This window comes from Balaenoptera ricei, chromosome 9 (assembly GCF_028023285.1).
Source record: "Balaenoptera ricei isolate mBalRic1 chromosome 9, mBalRic1.hap2, whole genome shotgun sequence".
Classification (NCBI taxonomy): Eukaryota; Metazoa; Chordata; class Mammalia; order Artiodactyla; family Balaenopteridae; genus Balaenoptera; species Balaenoptera ricei.
The window spans coordinates 72,916,243-72,937,766 of NC_082647.1; the positions used below are offsets into that span (position 1 = coordinate 72,916,243).

At 33.4% G+C, this 21,524-nt stretch overlaps 1 protein-coding gene across 1 annotated transcript in view; it reads left to right on the top strand.

Moving 5' to 3' along the window:
* HDAC9 (histone deacetylase 9) overlaps positions 1 to 21,524 on the top strand; it is a 998,074-nt gene that overhangs the window by 918,147 nt on the left and 58,403 nt on the right. The window contains exon 24 of the mRNA XM_059933969.1: positions 110 to 243. Within this exon, the coding sequence (XP_059789952.1) occupies positions 110 to 243 (134 nt within the window). The remainder of the gene's footprint in view (positions 1 to 109; positions 244 to 21,524) is intronic.

The window sequence follows — 21,524 nt, forward strand, 5'->3', positions numbered from 1 at the left end:
AAGTGCTGAGAAAGGACATATGCAGAATAAATGCTCAATCAATATTAGATTCTAGTGGTCAGTTAACTTTTAATTTATACTTTGAAATGTTCTGTTTGCATTATGTTAGGCTTTGGTCATTTGACGAAGCAACTGATGACACTGGCTGATGGACATGTGGTGTTGGCTCTAGAAGGAGGACATGATCTTACAGCCATCTGCGATGCGTCAGAAGCCTGTGTAAATGCCCTTCTAGGAAATGAGGTAAAAAAATAAAAGTACAAAAGAGTAGGGGTAAAGGACCAGGAATGTATGCATGCATATTTTTTGTCTTTTTTAAAATCACATGAACTCAGAAAACACAATGTAGCTCTTACAATTTTAAGGAAGAAGGCAAGCCTTAGGTAAGAAAAGTTTACATGTTCTCATGTTATACGCTATAACTTTTGCCCAGTTATGGAATCCATATAGTACTCCCCTCGATCAGGTTATTGGCAGACCTCAATAAAGAAGTAAAGATAACCCTTGGGTGGAAATGGTTTGTATATTGATCTGGCTTATGAGCATTGAAACACTGAAAAAGAAATAACTCAAAGAAAAGTTCTCTTAATATTTTCTGTAGGATTATGTCAGTTCAGGGGGAAAAAAGCTTTTGAAAAATATTTTTTCAGCTTCATTAAGGTATAATTGGCAAATAAAATTATAATGCATATATCTAACATATACAGTTATGATTTGATATGCATATACATTGTGAAATGATTCCCTCCATTGAGTTCATTTAACACATTCATCACCTCACATAGTTACTTTGTTTTTTGATGAAAATACTTAAGTTCCACTCTCTTAGAAAATTTAATTATACAAGACAGTATTATCAGTTATATTCACCGTGTTATACATTACATCCTCAAGCCTTATTCATCGTATAAGTGAAAGTTTAAAAACTTTTACCAACCTCTCCTTATTCCCCCCACCACCCAGCTCCTGGCAACCACCATTCTACCCTCTGTTTCTATGAGTTCAACTATTTTGTTTGTTTGTTTTTGGTTCTACGTAAGTGATACCATGTAGTTTTTTTTTTTTTTTCTCTGTCTGGCTTATTTCACTTGGCATAATACCTTCCATGTTCATCCATGTTGTCACAAAAGACAGAATTTCATTCTTTTTTTTAAGATTGCAAAATATTCCATTGTGTCTGTGTATGTGGGTGTGTGTGTATTACATTCTCTTTATCCATTCATCTGTGGATGGACACCTACATTGTTTCCAAACCTTGACTGTTGTGAATAGTGCTGCAATAAATTTGGCAGTTCAGATATCTCTTTGAGATAATGAAATAGTGATTTCATTTCCTTTGGCTATTTACCCAGAAGTGAGATTCCTGGGTCATATGGTAGTTCTATTTTTAATTTCTTGAGGGACCTCCTACTCTTTTCCACAGTGACTATACTACCAAGAATGCACAAGGGTTCCCTCTTCCCAACATCCTTACCAGCATTTATCTCTTCCCTTTTTGATAATACACGTCCTAACAATATGTGAGGAAGTATCTCATTATGGTTTGATTTGCATTTTCCTGATCATTAATGATGTTGAATACCTTTTCGTGTACATGTTGGCCATTTGTATGTCTTCTTTGGAAAAACACATATTCAGGTCCTTTGCCCATTTTGAATTGTGGTATTTGGTTTTGCTTGTTTGTTTGTTTTGCTATTGAGTTGTATGAATTCCTTGTATATTTTGGGTACTAACCGCTTATTGGATATGTGGTAAATATTTTTTCCCATTCCATGGGTTGCCTTTTCATTTTATTGATGATTACCATTGCTGTGCAGAAGCTTTTTACTTTGAGGTAGTCCCACTTGTTTATTTTTGCTTTTGTTGTCTTTTCTTTTGTTCTCAAATCCAAATAACCATTGCCAACAGCGATGTCAAGGAACTTACCCCCTATGTTTTCTTCTAAGAGTTTTATGATTTCAAGTCTTACATTTACGTCTTTAATCAATTTTGAATTGATTTTTGTGTATAAGATAGGGATCCAGTTTCATTTTTTGCATATGGCTATCCAGTTTTACCAACACCATTTATTGAAGAGACTATTTTTTCCCCATTGTATATTCCTGGTTCCTTTCCTGAAGATTAATTAATGGGTTTATTTCTGGGATCTCTCTTCTGCTCTATTAATGTATATGTCTGTTTTTAATGACAATATCATACTGTGTTGATTACTTGTAATATAGTTTGAAATCAGGAAATGTGATAACTCCAGCATTATTCTTCCTTCTCAAGATTGCATTGGCTATTTGGGGTTCTTTTGTGGTTTCATATGAGTTTTAGGATTTTTTTTCTATTGCTGTGAAAAATGCCTTTTGGTAAGTATTGCATTGAATTTATAGCTCACCTTGGGTATTATGGACATTTTAATTATATTAACCTTCCTGTTCCATGAACCTAGGATATCTTTCCATTTATTTGTGTCTTCAATTTCCTTTATCAGTGTTTTAAAGATTTTTGTGTATAGATCTCTCACTTCCTTGGATAAATTTATTCCTGAGTAGTTTGTTTTTGATGCCATTGTAAATGAGATTTTGTTTTCTTTATTTCTTTTTCAGATAGTTCATTGTTAGTGTACAGAATCACGACTGATTTTTCTGTGTTGATTTTTTTATCCTGCAACTTTGCTGAATTCATTTAGGTTTAACAGCTTTTTGGTGGCATCTTTAGGGTTTTCTATATGTATCATGTCATCTGTGATAGTAACAGTTTTACTTCTTGTTTTCTGATTTGGATGCCTTTTATTTCTTTTTCTTGCCTGATTGCTTTAGATAGTATTTACTTACACTACTATCTTGAATAACAGTGACAGGAGTGGGTATCCTTATCTTGTTTCTAATCTTAGAGGAAAAGTTTTCAGCTTTTCAACATTGAGTATGATGTTAGCTGTGAGTTTCTCATATACGGGACTTATTATGTTGAGGTACCTTCCTTCTATACCAAATTTATTGAGAGTTTTTTTCATGAAAGGATGTTGAATTTTGTCAAATGCTTTGTCTGCATCTATTAAGATGGTTATATAATCTTTATCCTTCATTTTGTTGATGTAGCTTATTGCATTTATCTATTTACAGATGATGAACTACCCTTGCATCCCAGGAATAAACCCCACTTAATCATGGCATATGCTCCTTTTAATGTACTGTTGAATTCAGTTTGCTAGTATTTTGTTGAGGATATTTGATCTCTGTTCATCAGGGATATTGGCCTGTAATTTCTTTCCTTGTAGTGTTCTTTACCGGCTTTGTTATCAAGGAAATGCTGACCTCCAAAAATGAGTTTGGACATCTTACCTCCTCTTCATTTTTTGGATGAGTCTGAGAAAGATTGGTATTACTTCTTCTTTAATATTTGATGGAATTCACCAGTGAAGCCATCTGATTCTGGACTTTTCTTGGTTGGGAGGTTTTTGATTACTAATTCAATCTCCTTACTAGTAATTTGTTTGTTCAGATTTTCTATTTCTTCGTTATTCAATCTTGATGCGTTTTTTGTTTCTAGAAGTTTATCCATTTCTTCTAAGTTATTTAATTTGTTGGCATAGTAGTTTCTTACGTTCCCTTTTATTTCTGTTATGAATTGTAATGTCTCCTCATTCATTATTAATTGAGGCTTTTCTCATTTTTTCTTAGTCTAGGTAAAAGTTTATCAATTTTGTTTATCTTTTCATAAAACAAGCTTAGTTTTATTGATTTTTTCTATTGTCTTTTTAATCTCTATTTTATTTATTTCCACTCCGATCTTTGTTGTTTCCTTCTTTCTACTAATTTGGCCTTAGTTTATTCTTCACTTTTTAGTCTCTCGAGGTGTAAAGTTAGGTTGTTTAGTTGAGATCTTTCTTTTTTCTTAATGTAAGCATTTATCACTATAAACTTCTCTCTTAGAATGGCTTTTGCTGCATGCCATACGTTTTGGTATTTTGTGTTTCCATTCTCATGTGTCTCAAGATTTATTTCTTTTGATTTCTTCTTTGACATATTGATTGTTCAGTAGCATGTTGTTAAATTACTATCTATTTGTGAATTTTCCAGTGTTTTCTTGTAATTGATTTCTAGTTTCATGCTATTGTGGTCAGAAAAAATAATTGTAATGATTTCAGTCTTTTAAAATTTGCTAAGACTGGTTTTGTGGCCTAATGTGTTATCTCTCCAGGAGAATGTTCCATGTGTGCTTAAGAAGAATGTATATTCTGCTGCTGTTGGATGGAATGATCTGTATACATCTGTTAGGTCTATGCCATCTAATGTAGTTTAAGTCCAGTGTTTCCTTATTGATTTTCTATCTAAGCTATCCGTTGTGTTATATCCTCTTGGTGAATTGACCCCTTTATCATTTTATAATGATCTTCTTTGTCTTGTATTACAGTTTGGGGGTTAAAGATTATTTTTTCTGATATAAGTATACCTGCCCTGCTTTTTGTTTCCATTGGCATGGCATATATTTTCCATCCCTTCACTTTTCAGCCTGTGTGTCCTTAAACCTGAAGTGATTCTGTTGTAGACAGCATGTAGTTCAGCCTTGTTTTTTTAATCATTCAGCAACTCTATATCTTTTGACTGGAGAATTTAGTCCATTAAATTTAAAGAAGTTATTGATATATATGGGCTTACTGTTGCCATCTTGTTGTTTCCTGGCTGTTTCGTAGTTCTGTTTTTCCTCTCTTGCTGTCTTCCATTTGTGAATTGATGATTTTGTGTAGTGGTATGTTTTGATTCCCTTCTCTTTATCTTTTGCATATCTACTATAGGTTTTTGCTTTGTGGTTACCATTAGGCTTACATAAAACTTCTTATAGTTTTAATAGTGTATAATATTTTAAGCCAATAACATCTTAATTTTTAATGCTTAGAAAAGCTCTACATTTTTATACTTTCCTCCCACAATTTATGTTTTTGATGTCAAAATATACATTTTTTATATTGTGTAATCATTAAAAATTATTATAGTTATGGATTATTTTTAATACTTCAGTCTTTTAACCTTTACACTAGAGTTATAAGTGATTTACCCACCACCATTACAATATGAGTATTCTGAATTTAATTATAAAAATATATATACATGTATGTATATATATACATGTATGTATATACATACGTGTGTGTGTGTGTGTATATATGTATATATAATATATATATACTTTACCAGTGAGTTTTATATACTTTCATGTTTTCATGTTACTAGTTAGCATCCTTTAGTTCAGCTTGAAGAACTCCCTTTAACATATTTTGTAAAGCAAATCTACTGGTGATGAACCCTTTAGCTTTTGTTTGTCTTCAAAACTTTATCTCTCCTTGAATTCTTAAGGACAGCTTTGCTGGGTGAAGTATTCTTGGTTGGCAGTTTTTTCTAACTACACTTTGAATATATTATCCCATTCGCTTATGGTCTGCAAGTTTTCTGTTGAAAAATCCACTCATAATCTTAATGAGATTCCCCTATATGTAACAAGTTGCTTTTCTCTTGCTGCTTTTGAGATTCTCTTTGTCTTTAACTTTGACAATTTAATTATAATATACCTTGGTGTGTGTCTCTTTAGATCCATCTTATTTGGTATTCTTTGGGCTTCCTGGATCTGGATGTCTGTTTCTTTCCCCAGGTTAGGATAGTTTTTAGCCGCTATTAATTCAAATACACTTTCTGCCCCTTTCTCTCTCTTTTCCTTCTGGGACACCTAAAATGTGTATGGTGGTCTGCTTAATGGTGTTCATTAAGTCCTTTAAGCTATCTTCATTGTTTTTCATTCTTTTTTCTTTTGCTGCTTTGATTTGATGAGTTTCACTGCCTTGTCTGAGCCCCCTGATCTTTTCTTTTATTTGATCTAGTCTGCTGTTAAACTCCTTTATTGAATTTTTCAGTTCACTTATTGTATTCTAAAGTTCTGTGATTTCTGCTTGGTATTTTTTAATATTTTCTTTCTCTTTGTTGAAATTCTCACTTTGTTCATGCATTGCTCCCTGACCTTGGTGACCATATTTAGGACTGTTATTTTGACTACTCTGTGGGGTAAATCACTTACCTCCATTTCACTAAGGTTAGTTTCTGGAGATTTATCTTCTTTTGTTTGGAATATATTCCCCTGTTTCTTCACTTTCCTTGACTTTCTTTATTGGTTTCTGCACATTATAAAAACATCCACCTCTCCCAGTCTTGATAGACTGGTCTCATTAGGAGATGAACTTTGTCTATCAGCGCAGCCCAAGCTCCTGGTTACCTCTCAAACCTCTGTGATTGTCCAAGCCACAGTCTTTGTTGTTAGTGGCTCCCAGTAGTTGAGGGTGTGCCCAGACCTATTAGTGTCCATAAGGCAAGAATCACAGTCAGCACCTAGAAGTAGGCTTATTAGAAGCTGGGTGGAAAGTATGCAGTCAAACCCCTTCCAAAGAGAAACTGTGAGATGGGAATTTTTGCCTTTCCTTCTACACTGAGCTCGGGTGTGTTGACATGAGGGGTACTCCTGTGCCCATTTAAAACTTACTTCTTTGTTTGCTACAGTCCTATGGGACTAATAAACACATGCTCTATTAGCTCTCAGAGCTAGGTGATTTGGGGTCGCATCCTTCAGGTCACAACCATAAAACTTGTGGTGCTAGATATGTGAACAAGCTCCTTCCATGGAGACACTTGGTGACTTGGTTTTATTGTTGAAGGGAACCAGAAGAAGAAGGCAGGAGAAGTGCCCACCAGCTATTGAATGCTCTGGGGAGAATCACAGTCAGCATCTTGATGTGAACTAATTAGAAGCCAGACCCCTCAGGCAGCAGCTTATAAAGTATGTAGTCAAATCCCTTGCAGAGAAAGACTGGGAGATGAGCATTTTTGCCTGCTCCCTCTGCACTGATCCTTGGGAGGATAGCTATAGTATTGATAGTAAGTGCTCACATACTTAAGAACTTCTTCTTTGTTTGCTATGGTCCTATGGGACTCAAGAAACCAAGCCCTGTTGGCTTTCAGAGCTAAGTGTTTTGGGAGCCCATTCTTCTGGTGGGAGCCTTAAAAGTTGGGGTGCTAGATGTATAGTCCAAACCCTTCACTCCTCAGGGAGAAGCTGGGAAATGAGTGTTCATGGCAAACGTGTATCTAAGAATTTCCCACCCATTTTGATATGGGTATTTTCTCATTTGCTCAATGTGTAGTAGTCACTCAGCTAGTTTCTTTCAAGGGAATTGCTCTGTTTGTAGCTATACCAATTCAGTGCATCCATGGGAGGAAGAAAATTCAAGAGCCTCCTGTGTCACCATCTTGGTCTGGAGTCTTAAAAATATTTATAAACTCTTCTTTTCAGTCACCATTTGTAAATTCTTTAGGCTGAGAGATACATACTATTTCCATCTTACAGATGGTGATAGTGAGCCTCAAAGAGGTTTGAGAAATCCATTCAAAGTCATGCAGCCAGAATGCAGTAGATCCAAGACCTGAACTTGAATTTACATTGCCAAAGGTCATTGTTTTTTCTTTCACATCACATAACTAAATTGCAACATATTTTTCTGACTACTCTGGAGAAGACTTCAGGTCAAATTACCATTAGGTTCACTTCCAGACCATGGAAAGCTTTTGGACAAATTAATTGCAATTCAACAAATATTTCAAAGTTTATATGCATTCATTAATATTATCATATCAGTTCATTTATTTTTATAGTGAATGTACAGAATGTTACAGCTACTTTATATATTTTGCCTTTTTTCACAAACTCAAAATATTACTTTGCTTATAAAATAAACATATACAAAATCATTTTAAAAATCTATAATTCATACTGTTCTTTAAAAGTAACTCATGTTTTCACCTGTAGTATTTATGAAGGGGAAAAAGTATATTTTCTTCTGCACACTGAACACATAAGTTTTATTGTCATCATTATCTTACAAACCTATGATGCTTCAATATGATTATTGTGCTATATTTATTTAAGTAAATATGTACATTTTTAATTTGAAGGAAAATATGAGACAGAAAACTTGAGCACTGCTCAAGTCTTTACTCTGTTGTGTAATATTAGACAGCACAGTAACTCAAAGGATGTAACTATCTGGTGATTAATGTTGTTATTAGTGGACTGCTAATTCATATCACACATAGGTCATGGTGTCTAAGATTTTCTAAATATTAGAATATTTCTGAGATTCCTATGAACAAATAACATCAAACAGAATGTTGAGGTTTTATTTTTTGTTTTTTTTGTTTTTCATTGAAATAAGGGAGTGCAAAAAATGAATACTACTTCTACCTTATCAGTTAATGTCGGGCTGTTCTATTTGCCTACCAGATAACATATTTTGCATATTCACCTATATTCTCAAATTACTTATTTCATTTTAAATATAGAAACATTTTAAGGAAGTAGACTGGTTTTAATATTTGCATGCAGAGGCTTACACCAGATGTGCAGAAAATCACAGTATGTTGTGGATTGTGGCTCCATGGATGGTTGACCTGCCCAGAAAGAAATGTTACCCAGTTGCAAAAGCCAACTACTTTTCCAACTATGCGAAAAGAGATTATGGATTTCACTGGCTCTATTTGAACACATTCATTCAAATGAGATTCTATCTCTGTGCTCTTGTAATCTCTGCACTTGGCCCACTCCCTTCTTCCAAGGGAGGATTTCCAATGAAGATGGAATAATTTTTCCTGTGGTCTCTTTCTTTAAAAGATGATTGTATTTCAGGACAGATGTAAGTCAGTTGTATGGAGTTACATGTTTTTCTTAATTTATCTGAATTTACTAAAAAAGCAAAATGGATGTGTTTTGTACCTTCCTTCCCTTGTATGCTCATTTGACTAGGATGTCTTTGATCATTTTATTATATGAGCTATACCTAGAGATCAAAGACACTGTTTTCATAGAACAGTTACTGACATTAGAGGGATGTCACCTAATTTAAAGTTTGAGACCTATGCCTTTTCTCTATGTTTTTAGAAAGACCAGGCTTGAAATAGAGGAAGGGATAAAAGTACCATTGGCCAATCTTAAACATGCCCACATGTGTGTATAAATGCTAAAAATTCCAGTAAGTGATAAACTAAATGATTTTTTTTGGCTACATTGACTATTGAATCAACTTCAATTATCTGGATGTCTTATAGTAAATTTGATTTAGTTATTATAATACCCTAAATACTACCTGTTCCTTTTCATTGGCTGTCTTCAATTACATAAGCATGATCTAAAATTTGTTCATTATGAACTAAACAAGAGAGATTTAAGTAATCTATGTCTTTCTTTTTTAATTGAGATATCTTAGGGATATTAGCAAAAATATAGATTTTTCACAAAATACTTTAAGGGTAACAGATGGATTTGGTATATTGAACTTTGAAAGGTAAATTTTGGTGTGTCAGGACTATCAATACACAGAGAAACAAAGCTAAGAGAAAGAATGATTTTTTAAATGAAAAATGGAAGAAAAATACATATGTGTTGTACATTATAATTCATTTGTAAAAAGGAAATGAAAATGTAATACTTGAAACAACTTATGAAACAAAAAGTTCTTCTCTCTTTCATTGACAATATAATTTATAATCCATGGCCTGGTTTTCTGTATTTTTTTCCAGTTCAAAGGTCATCATGACTAACAGCATCACTACACTGAAGTTTTAAGTTTCATTCCCTTAGAAAAACTAATATATAAGGCATAGTGCTTGTACCTCACCATTGAAAAAAAGTGCATACATGTCGTTTTCATAGTAGTTAGTACGTGGTAGGCTCTAGGTAAGAAAATAAAAAAGGATGTCTTTCAGGATACCAATTATTGCAATTTCAAATCCCATTTTCCCTCCAAACTCCCTTTTCAAGTGATTAATAGGGCAATTATAACTTATTATCTGGGATTTCACTTTTACAAATAACAAAATGTAGTAAAGCTTGAGCTTAAAACATTGGCAGAACATACACTGGCTTCTCAACACTGAACATGCAATTGAACTCAAATTAGGAAGGTCAAGAAGGGCTTTTTTGAGAGACTCTGCACTTTGTCAGATGTATTTATTCATGTGCAGAGGATTTAGAGTTCATAAACATTTTGCCAGTTTTTTGAATGCTATTTCTTTTCCTTGTTGTTCTTGGCCAGGCCATGTCAATACAGCAAAATGCTGCTTCATATGGCTTATTATCAGCAGAATAATATGTATTACATAACCCAAAGGGATTGTAAAATCAGCAGGAACTCTTGGCTCTGCATCTCAGTGTAGATACATAGATGGGTACCACAAACTTGATTTTTTTTTTAAAAATTAAGTTATCTGAGTGTTACACCCAAAATAGGCATTTCTTCTTTTTAAATATTTTTTTTTATCATGAAAGTGATCTAGTTAGCAAAACATCTCTTAACTATTCTTTTAAGAAATATGCACAAGGTCAGTCAAAATAATATACTATTGGATTAAAACTAATTTGAGCATGATACAGGAAATGCCTTGAGGCAACTGATTTTGAAGACATACCAGAAGTCCATTTTTTTCCTTTTTGTTGACAAAGTTCAGGACTTAGATTTATCAGTCCAATCACTGTATGATGAATATTTTTGAACTTCTTTAATGAAGCACTTAGAAACTCCAGCTTGAGGATTGTAAGAAATTAAAGTGACTATCTAAATGTGAAGAATCAGGTTGCTTGGACTAGCATCAGAGATACCTATGTGAATAGTCACATCGTTTGTTAGTTATAGTAATAGAAACATCTGTGAGGTTCTCAGAGACACTGATTTTGGTAATCTGCATTTGTGCTGGCTGGCAAACAATGTCACAGTTGCTTTAAGGCCACATTTGCCTACTGTTATGCAAAGCCAATTAGCAGCACCCTGGGTTGCTTCCTCTGAAAGAAATTTTCTTAGGAGGTGAGAAAAGCTTAAGCAGTTGGCATTCCTATGGAATTTAAAATAAAAACATTGAAAAACCTAAGATAGGTAAAAGAAAGGAGAGTACATATAGCACAAAGAGCCTTGAGTAGTGAGTTGAGAACATGGCCATTAAAAGACCACCTGTCAAAACAGAACAAATGATTGTTTTAAGCTTGTTAGAGAAAAAAAAAAATTGCCATAGACATGGAAGCTGTTGAGATGATACTACAGCCTCTGGTACTGAAGGTTCTGCACTTAACATTTGAGTCTATAGCATGTCTTTTCTTGATCTCCCTCACTCTTACTAAGGTTTGGCTTCTAGGCCTTTCTTCCTTCCCTCCTTTCTCTCTCTCTCTCTCTCTCTTTCTTTCACTACTTGCCTTCCTCTCTCTCATTTCTCCTCTTTTTGTAATAACTGCTATCTCCTGTTGACTAGGCTCAGCTGCTTTTATTTGACTTGATTTCAGCAACAGTGGCTACACTTAGTGATTGTGTATGTTTATAATCTTTCCAAGATGACTTTTGCTCTAAAGGTGCTGAAAAATCTCTTGAATTGACTTAAGTGTTGACAACCACCACTGAGGTGAACTGTTGAGATGTTGTTGTATGAGTTGCTCATCAGGGGTTTGTTTGTATTAGATTTTGAATGGATGAGCCATTTTACCATCTTTTTCATCCTTTAGATGATGTATGCCTGACTCCATCGGGGAATTGGTGTGAATCTGGGAAAGCTTACAAGCTCCTAAATAGTTGCAAGTCATAAGTCGAGAAAGGGAGAAGTGACTACAGGGAAAATGTGTGATAATCCAGAATAATGTTTTTCACGGTCTTTTCTTAGACTTTGAAACCTATCCGCACTCTGAAAAAGTGTATGGATGATCTAAAGAGTTAAAATGTTTTGGAAAATATTATTTGAAGATATTCTCTGTTGTATTGATAGATATAGCCTATGAATTTGCATTTCTTAAAAGCTTATGAGAAGTAGAGCCAAAGTGATTGTGGAGTTTTCTGTTTATCTGTTTTAGCAAATGCCAAATAAACTAGAAGTTATCTGGATAACTCAAAACTCCATCATGCAGATCTTCTGTACTGATTGTCTTTAGGCTTTTTAGAAGGTGTTAAAAGGAATTTGGGCTGGGAACCTGGACACTTCATAGGGTTCTGGTTACCAGTAAAAGAGAGAAAGCATTTCTTTTCAGTGGTGAAGTAAACATGTTATGATATTCATTTGTCTGTCTATTCATTCAGTAGTCTTTTATTGGACATCAATTTTATACCCGTAAGTTCTGATACAAGTGAAAGTAAAAGAAATATAAACAAAGTACTTTGGGAGTGTAATGTAGGACCCATTATTTTTAACTGTAAGGATGGAGGAATATTTTAATAGAGGAAGTAACTTTTAACTTTGATCTTGAATAAAAATGATAATTTGACAAGCTGAAATCAAAGCAAAGAATTTCTCTCTTGTAGTGGAGATACATAGATAAAGACATTAAGACTTCTTGGAATTGTGGATGACTCTTTTTTGGGCTTGTTTGTTTGTGGCAGAGGAGAGGATACTTTGAGTGGAATAAAAGTGAATAATGAGGTTGGATCAGTGGAATGGAATACTGTAAGGAATTAGAATTCCTGTGGACAATACAGAAGACTTGAACAAATGAGTCCCATCCTTTGTGGTAAAATAACAACAAAACAGTGTATGCGTTTTGAATAAGGCAATCTCACGCAAGAAAACAAAAGTTTATTAAGGAAATAATTGTTAGGAACAATTTCCCCCAGATTATCAACAAACAAAATAATAGCCTATTAGTGATATGTTAGAGCTGTCTCTTAATGGCTTGTGAGTGCTAAGTGTGTGTATCTCTGCTCAAATCTGAGTTCAGTGATATCACATTGTTAGCTTGAAGTAGGCTATGGTGGGAGTATTTACACCATGGAAATCAGCAAGTGCTACAAATTACAGCTATTTTTTTTGACAGTCAGCTGTTAAACATTTACCACTGTACCACTGCTGCATGATATGAAACAGGTCTTCTTAGCAGAAAAGTCAATATTTCAAACACAGTATAGTAAAAATCTCTTTACATAACAAAAAAATTAAGGAAAAACAGTTTAAAACATGCATATCAGCAGACTGAAATAGAGAAAATAAAAAAGCAAATGGGGGTAAGACAAACAAGAATAAAAGACAGTAAAACATGAGGAGTTACAAAATATAATTATCAGATTTAAACTTATTTGCAAAACAGGGACAAGGAAACAAGATTTTTTGCATATAGGATGAATTAAGCCTTTTTTATAACAATTGATGTCTAGACTATGGACATTACATTAGGAAACTACACATAAAGCACTGACCGCACATCTCTTAAATGTTATTGAAACTTCAGTTTAACATGCACCTTTTAATATATATAGTATTTTCCTAACTCAACTGTGTGATTTGGAATATTTTCTCATTATATTGCATATTTACACTCTTACCTCAATGTTTAAACAAAATATTGATAGTGTGAATTATCCAACTAATTGTATTCATTATTCTCTTTCTAATAGACCACTGTGCCTCCTTCTTTTTACCTTTAAGTTCATTTTTAATTATTTAGCTAGTTATTGCCATAGATGCTTAAATATGCCATTATGTCCAAACTTCCCATAGTTAAGTATCATGGAAACTGTGGTATACTATTTGGATATGATAGTGGATAGAGGCACTTCCTCATAGTCTTCCTCCTTCCATTCATTGGCCAATATATTGTATAACCTACATTTATCTAAGCTGGGGTAGTTTTGGATACAACTCAACTAATAGAATAATAACCATGTAATAATCTCAGAGTCTAGCCCCGCTGTCCCTCATATTTTATTAAAGGAATTCCTTCAGTATCTCCTGTGAGCTGAATGGCCATGACTGTACCCTTTGCCTCTTGGTCCTCCTGATAGTCTCATAAGACTTGTTAGGTTTATATCACTTCTCTTGGCCAGAGATGTATCTTTATTGCTGTGTGATATCACCATTGTCTATATGAAGGTAGGTTGCAGGCAGACTCAGTCTGAACAATCGCAATAGTCTGTCAGTATAGTAACTTAATTATCAGTAGAATCTATTCTGATTTCCTTTTTTTCCCCATCTATTTGGTCAAGAATTTTAATGACTCCAAATGAGTAAAAGGGGTTATTTTGAGAATGACTCATGAATCACAATATGGATAAAATTATATCCAGGTTTACTTAAGCAATCAAATTAAACATATACAACTAATTGCAGGCATCTCTAAGATAATTATTTCAATGAGAGCTGAGTTTTAACCACCAATCCCTCCTCACTAGGGAATCCAGAATAGTTCATCAGCATGGAGAGTCAGGTCTTCACGGCACTCTGCTTCTCTTATCCTCTTGGTCTTGATCATCTTATTCTTCCAACGTTCCACAAGATCTTTGATCCTGACAACTGAACCTTTTCTGCATTTTTTTTCTGAGTTGCTTTGCATGTTATAGGGGACTTTCAGTTACCTTTATAAGTGAATTTGAGGCCTGTATCTAAGAATGTAACTTGTCTTGCTGCAAAACCTATAACCTCACTTTTTTTCTTAGATGCACCATAATATAGTAGAAAAAGCATGGACTCAAGAACCAGACTTAGTTTCCCTATTCCCTTATGTCATAAAACATATTCTCTTTTTAAACTGCTTTTAATGATAAGATATAATATTCATACAGAAAACTGCATTAGACATGAATGTACAATGCAACGAAATATCACAAATAGAACACATATATAACTATCAACCAGGTCAATAAACAGAATAATGTCAGCACCTCAGTAGATAACATACACACTTTCCCAATCAGTACTTCCTTTCTCTTTTCTGAAAGTAACCAATTTTCTGGTTTCTAACATAAGATTTTAATTTACCTGTTTTTGAGCTTTGTATACATGAAATCATATATATATATATATATATATATATATATATATATATATATACACATATATATATGATTATATATATATATAACTTCTTTTGCTCAACATTGTGAGATTCATCCATACTTGTGCAATAAGCTATAGTTTATTCATTTTCATCATTATATAGTATTAGATTCCATAAAAAGACTTTCCAGGACAATGTCATGGTTTATTTATCTATTCTACTTTTAATGAGTAGAGGGAATTTTTCTAGTTTGGGGGCTGTTGTGAACAGTACTGTGATAGACATTTTATAAATGTTTTCTGGTACATTTGTACACACATTTCTGTTGAGTATATATCTAAAAGTAGTATTGCTGGGTCATGGGGTATGCATGCATTTAATCTTTGTAGATAATACCAAACTGCTTTCCATAGGGGTTGTCACAATCCATACTCTATCAGCAGCATATGACTATTTCCATTGTTCTGTGTCCTTCCAAAACTTGGTGTTAGCAGTCTTTTAAAATTTTAGACATTTTTGTTGTGTGTGTAGTAGTATATCATCATGCCTTTGCTCTTCCAGAATACTAATTAACCAAAACAGCTCTTCATCTATTTATTATTTGTACATACCATTTTGAAGCACCTATTCAAGTTTTTGTTTACTTTCAGATGGACATTTTCTTACTTATTTGAGCAGTTCTTCTTTTTTTTTTTTAATAAATTTATTTATTTTATTTATTTATTTTTGGCTGTGCTGGGTCTTCGTAGCTGCCCAGTCTTTCTTTAGTTGTGGCGTGCAGGGGCTACTCTTCATTGTGGTGCACGGTCTTCTTATTGCAGTGGCTTCTCTTGTTGTAGAGCATATGCTCTAGGCACACGAGCTTCAGTAGTTGTGGCACGTGGACTCAGTAGTTGTGGCTCATGGGCTCCAGAGCGCAGGCTCAGTAGTTGTGGCGCACAGGCTTAGTTGCTCCGCGGCATGTGGGATCTTCCCAGACCAGGGCTTGAACCCTTGTCCCCTGCATTGGCAAACGGATTCTTAACCACTGTGCCAACAAGGAAGCCCTGAGCAGTTCTTTATAGATTCTGTTGTTGGTTTCATATGTTGAAATACCTTGTCTGTCTTTTTACTGTCTTAATCATGTCCTTTGATAAATAAAAATAATTTTCAATGTAGTACAATTTATCAATCATTTCCTTTGGGATTAGTTCTTTTTGTGTTCTGTTTACATATTCTTTCTGTATACCCAAAATCATGAAAGTATTCTCTCTATTCTCTTCTTAAAGATTTTTGACTTGAACATTCAGATGTGCAGTTCTTCAGGAATTGCATATGTATATGGCATAATGTAGAAGTCAAGTTTTTTTTAATGTGGATATATAGTTGATCAAGTACCATTTATTGAAAAGGCCATTCATTCCTTATGGCTCAGCAGTTGTATCTTTATCCATATATACATGGAGACTCTAGTCTTTTCTGCAGGTCTCATTATCTATCCTTGAGACATTATCAGACTGTCTTCACTTACATAGTGTTATAAGCAATCTTGATATCTAGTAAAACAAATCTCCCAGTTTGTTTTTCTTCAAGACAGTCTTGGTTACATTTGTCCCCTTTGTGTTTTCATATACAATTTTAGAATCACCTTGTGCAATTTCACAAGACACATATAAATGGATTTAGTTCACCAATAAAAGCAACGATTATCACATAGTAATAAAAAGTGCTGTTTAAAGGGACACTTTCTGTGATATAGTGATAAAGTTTGAATATAAATAATGAAGAAAAGGGACTTCCCTGGTGGCACAGTGCTTAAGAATCCGCCTGCCAATGCAGGGGACACAAGTTCGATCCCTGGTTCGGGAGGATCCCACATGCCCTGGGAGGATACCACATGCCGTGGAGCAGCTAAGCCCGTGCGCCACAACTACTGAAGCCCAGGTGCCTAGAGCCAATGCTCCACAACAAGAGAAGCCCCTGCAGTGAGAAGCCTGCGCACCACAATGAAGAGTAGCCCCCACTTGCCGCAACTAGAGAAAGCCCATGCACAGCAACGACGACCCAATGCAGCCAAAGGTTAAATAAATAAATAAATAAATAATTTTTAAAAATTTTTAATGAAGAAAAAATTAAACTACATTAACTTACTGAATGAAAGCTTACATGGCTGTATAAGTATCACTTAAGTGGATGTTAAGACAAAAAAAGAACTAGAGTTAAAGATGCTTCATAGTGGTAAAATATTCTATTAACTGGTAGGATAAAACAACTTAAAATTGTGTTTTAATAACACAGCTTCAAAACATATCAAGCAAAAGTTGAATGAAACAAATGGGAAAAATAGTTAATACCACAATCATAGTGACAGACTTTAAGACACCTCTTTCAGCAGCTGATAGAGAAAGAAGACAGTAAAAAAGGGGGGTTTGTATAAGACTTAAACACCTTAATAAACCTGCCCTAATTGAAATAAATAATAGGCTTTACTCAGTAACTGCAGAATATCATTCTTTTCAAGGACACATGTAAAGTTTTCAAAAATAGACCATATTTGGGGGTATAAAGCAAGTTTCAGTAAATTTCAACTAATGGATTTCAAACAGAGTATAATCTCTCATCATAGTGAAACTAAACTAGAATCTATATTCTATAACAAATGGAAAGATATCCCACGTTCATGGATTGGAAGCCTTAATATTGTAAAAATGCCCTTACTACCCAAAGTAATCAAGAGATTCAATTACAATTCCTATCAAAATCCCAATACTGTAGCATTTTTTACAGAAATAGAAAAAAAATTCTAAAATTCATATGGAATCACAAAGGACCACAAATAAAAAAGCAATATTGAGAAAGAAGAACAAAGTTGGAAGCATCATATGTCTTGATTTCAAAATATATTACAAAGCTACAGTAATCAAAACAGTAGGGTACTGCCATAAAAACAGACATACAGACCAAGGGAACAGAATAGAAAGTACAGAAATAAATCCACACATATATGGTCAACTGATCTTCAAAAGAGTGCTAAGAATACAAAATAGAGAAGGGATAATCTCTTGAACAAATAGTATCAGGAAAACTAGATATCCACTTGTAAAAGAATGAAACTGGACCCTTATCTTATACCATGCACAAAAATAAATGGGTAAGGAGTTAAATACTTTAACATAAGACCTCAAACTATAAAAATCCTTTAAAAAAAAATAAGGGTAAACTTTTATGACTTTGGTCTCAGCATTGATTTCATGGATATGACACCAAAAGCACTGGCAACAAAGCAGAATAAACTAGTGGGACGCCATCAAACTGAAAAGCTTCTGAACAACAAAGAAGACATTCAACAGAGTAAAAAGGCAATCTATGGAATGGGAGATAATATGTCCAAACCATATATCTGATAAGGTGTTCATCTCCAAAATATATAAGGAACTCTTAACAGCTCAGTAGTAAAATATACTAAACCTGATTTTAAAATGGGCTAAGGACTTAAATAGACATTTCTCCAAAGAAGACATACAAATGGCCAACAGGTATATGAGAAATGCTTAGCATCACTAATCATCAGGGAAATGTAAATCAAAACCACAATGAGATATCACTTCACATCTGTCAGAATATCAGGATGACGATTATTTAAAAAAAAACAAAACCCAAAGACAACAAGTGTTGGCAAGGTCGTGGAGAAATTAGAATGCTTGCATTCTGTTGGTGGGGATACAAAATGGTGCAACTGCTATGGAAAACAGTATAGAGGGCTCTCAAAAAATTAAATATAGAACTACCATGTGATCCAGCAGTCCCACTTTTGGGTATTTATCCGAAAGAATCAAAATCAGGATCTCAGAGAGATATTAGCACTATGAATACTGCAGCCGTATTCACCATAGCCAAGATGTGGACACCAGCTAAATGTTCATTGACAGATGAATGGATAAGAAAATGGTATATACATACAATGGAATAGTATTCAGTCTTTAAAAGGAAGGAAATTCTGCAATATGCAACAACTTGGATAAACCTTGAAGACATTATGCTAAGTGAAATAATCCAGTTGCAGAAAGACAAATACTGTATGATTCCACTTATATAAGGTATATAAAATAATCAAAGAGTGGAATGGTGGTTCTCAGCAGATGAGGAGAGGGAGAATTGGGGAGTTACTAATCAATGGACATAGTGTTTCAGTCAAGCAAGATGAATAAGCTCTAGAGAACTGCTCTATAACATTGTACCTATAGTCTTTAATAGTGTACTATACACTTAAAAAATCTGTTTAAGTAGTTAGATCTCATGTTCAGTGTTCTTACTACAATAAAATTAAATTAAAAAATAAAACAAATTACCAATGATGTAAAATAAAAAGATGAAGTATAAAACAAAACTTTAAAAAAGTGGTTGTATAATTTGAAATAAAAAGATAATTGGAAAATCTCATATATTTGTAGGTTTCAAAATACAATCTCTTATGTGTCAAAGAAATCACAGTAAATTTAGTATTTTGAGCTGAATAATTATGAAAATATGAAATATCAAAAGTGTAATATGTATAAGCTGAATTTAGAAACACATGTAAAGCTTTAAATGTATATACTAGAATAGAAGAAAGTTTAAAATTACAGATAGAAACACGCAACTCAAGAAATTAGGAAATCAAAGCAACAAATTAAACATGAAGTGAGTGACTTAAATATAAACAATGAAATAAAAATAAGCGTACAATATATACGAATTAAAATGTCAAATTTTAGTTCTTTGAAACAATTAACAAAATTGATAGCACTCTAGAAAGACTGATTGAAAGAAAAGTCATACATTAACAGCACTCTGAATGAAAAAAAGGACTTTACCACAGATTTTAATGTATTAAAATGATTACAAGAGAATATTAAAAAAAAAAACTTCGTGTAAAAGAAAATTGAAATTTTATTTGAAATGGAAAAATTCTTGTAAAAATAAACTGAATCAAAAAGACAGAAAATTTGAATGCTACCATAATTAACAAAATTGAATCTTCAATACCAGATATACCAACAGAAAACACCAGGCCCATATAGCTTCACCAGTGAATTCTGCTCATAATTTATACTGTTTTAGAGTAAAGGGGAAGATGGGAAGAGAACACTTCATAACTGATTTTTGAGGCTAGTATACTATTGACACCCAAGCTCAAAAGAACATTATAAGAAAAGAATATTACAGGAAAATCCTGCTCATAAGCATAGCAGTTAAAACCTGAAACAAAATATTAGCAGTTCATCATTATCTTAAAAACCCATAATATAATTGTGTTTAGGCCAAGAATGTAGGATATTAACATTCCAAAATAAGTTGTTATAATTCACCACATTAAGAGAATGAAGAAGAAATATAACCATTTCAATAGATGTTTAAAAATTTGTTGATAAATTAGACACTCAATTATGAACTACTTTTGATAAACTGGGAATAACTTATTAGCTTGATAAAGGATATCTACAAACATCCTATAGTATGCATCAGATTTAAAGGTGAAACATGAGAATTTTTCTTTGAAATAAAAAACATGACAAAGATATTCACTCTTAGTGCTTCATTTTAACATTACACTGGTGGTCCTAGACAGTGCAATAGGGTAAGAAAAAGAAATTTAAAAATATAAAGATTGGAGTGGAATAAATAAATCTCTTGTTATTCACAGAAGATATGATTGTATAAAGTCTATACAAAATTATTTGTTTATACATCATTGGAATTAATAAATTAGTTTAACAAAATGGATGGTTAATTTAAAAATCAATTAAAACATCAATTAAAAATCAATTATTTTGATTTAAAAATGAATTATCTCTGTTGTTTTCCCTATTCTTTTCGTCTAAAAACATGCCCTGATTTTGGCAGACAACCAAGTGGAAGAACGTATTCCATGTAGGTCTGTTAGCTATGGAGAGCCAAATAAAGCCTATCTCCCCATGTTTTCTTTTAATTAATCATTCCTCCATTCATTCAACATTTTTTTAAAATGCCTATTATATACCAGGCTCTATCTTTGCCTTTAAATTGCTCACAACAAAATAGAGAATGACACACATGGCTGACTACAATATAATGTGTAGAGTAAACAAGAGAATTTGTGTGGAAAGGAGACAAAGAGTGGAAGCAATTGGCTCTATCAGAGGATTTTAGAAAAGATTTCAGAGCAGGCAGTGTTTGTGTTAGTCCTTGAATGATTGAGTAAGGTTTCACCAATTCAAAGAAGGATAGGGAAAATAAAATTCAGAGGGAACAGAATAAATAAAGGTATAAGAGTATGAAAATACTTGGCATATTTGGGAAACATAATATAAAAGCTAAGAGTACTTAGTAGATCCTTTGCTTGGTTGATGTGTGCATCTGTCCTCTTGTATCTGTTATATTTTGCAAAATCTGTTTAGCTTTTTTTTCCTGTTCTTTTCTGAATCATGAAAATAATAGAGATGATTTTCATGTCTCATAAGTACAAAGTGAGTTTTAAACTTCTACTCGAGCTTCTCCAAGGATGATACCCTTGCCTATTTCCATAAATGCATGTTAGCCAACTAAAGTGATTTTTGATGATTTAAATGATCTGATTCTACAGAATCTGAAAATTATTTATTCACAACATGATAATGGCCCCAATTTTTATGGTGTTTTAAAATAGCTGTAGTACTTAGAAATTACATGGTATGTGCAATTTAACAAACATCTGAATCGTTTCAATAGGG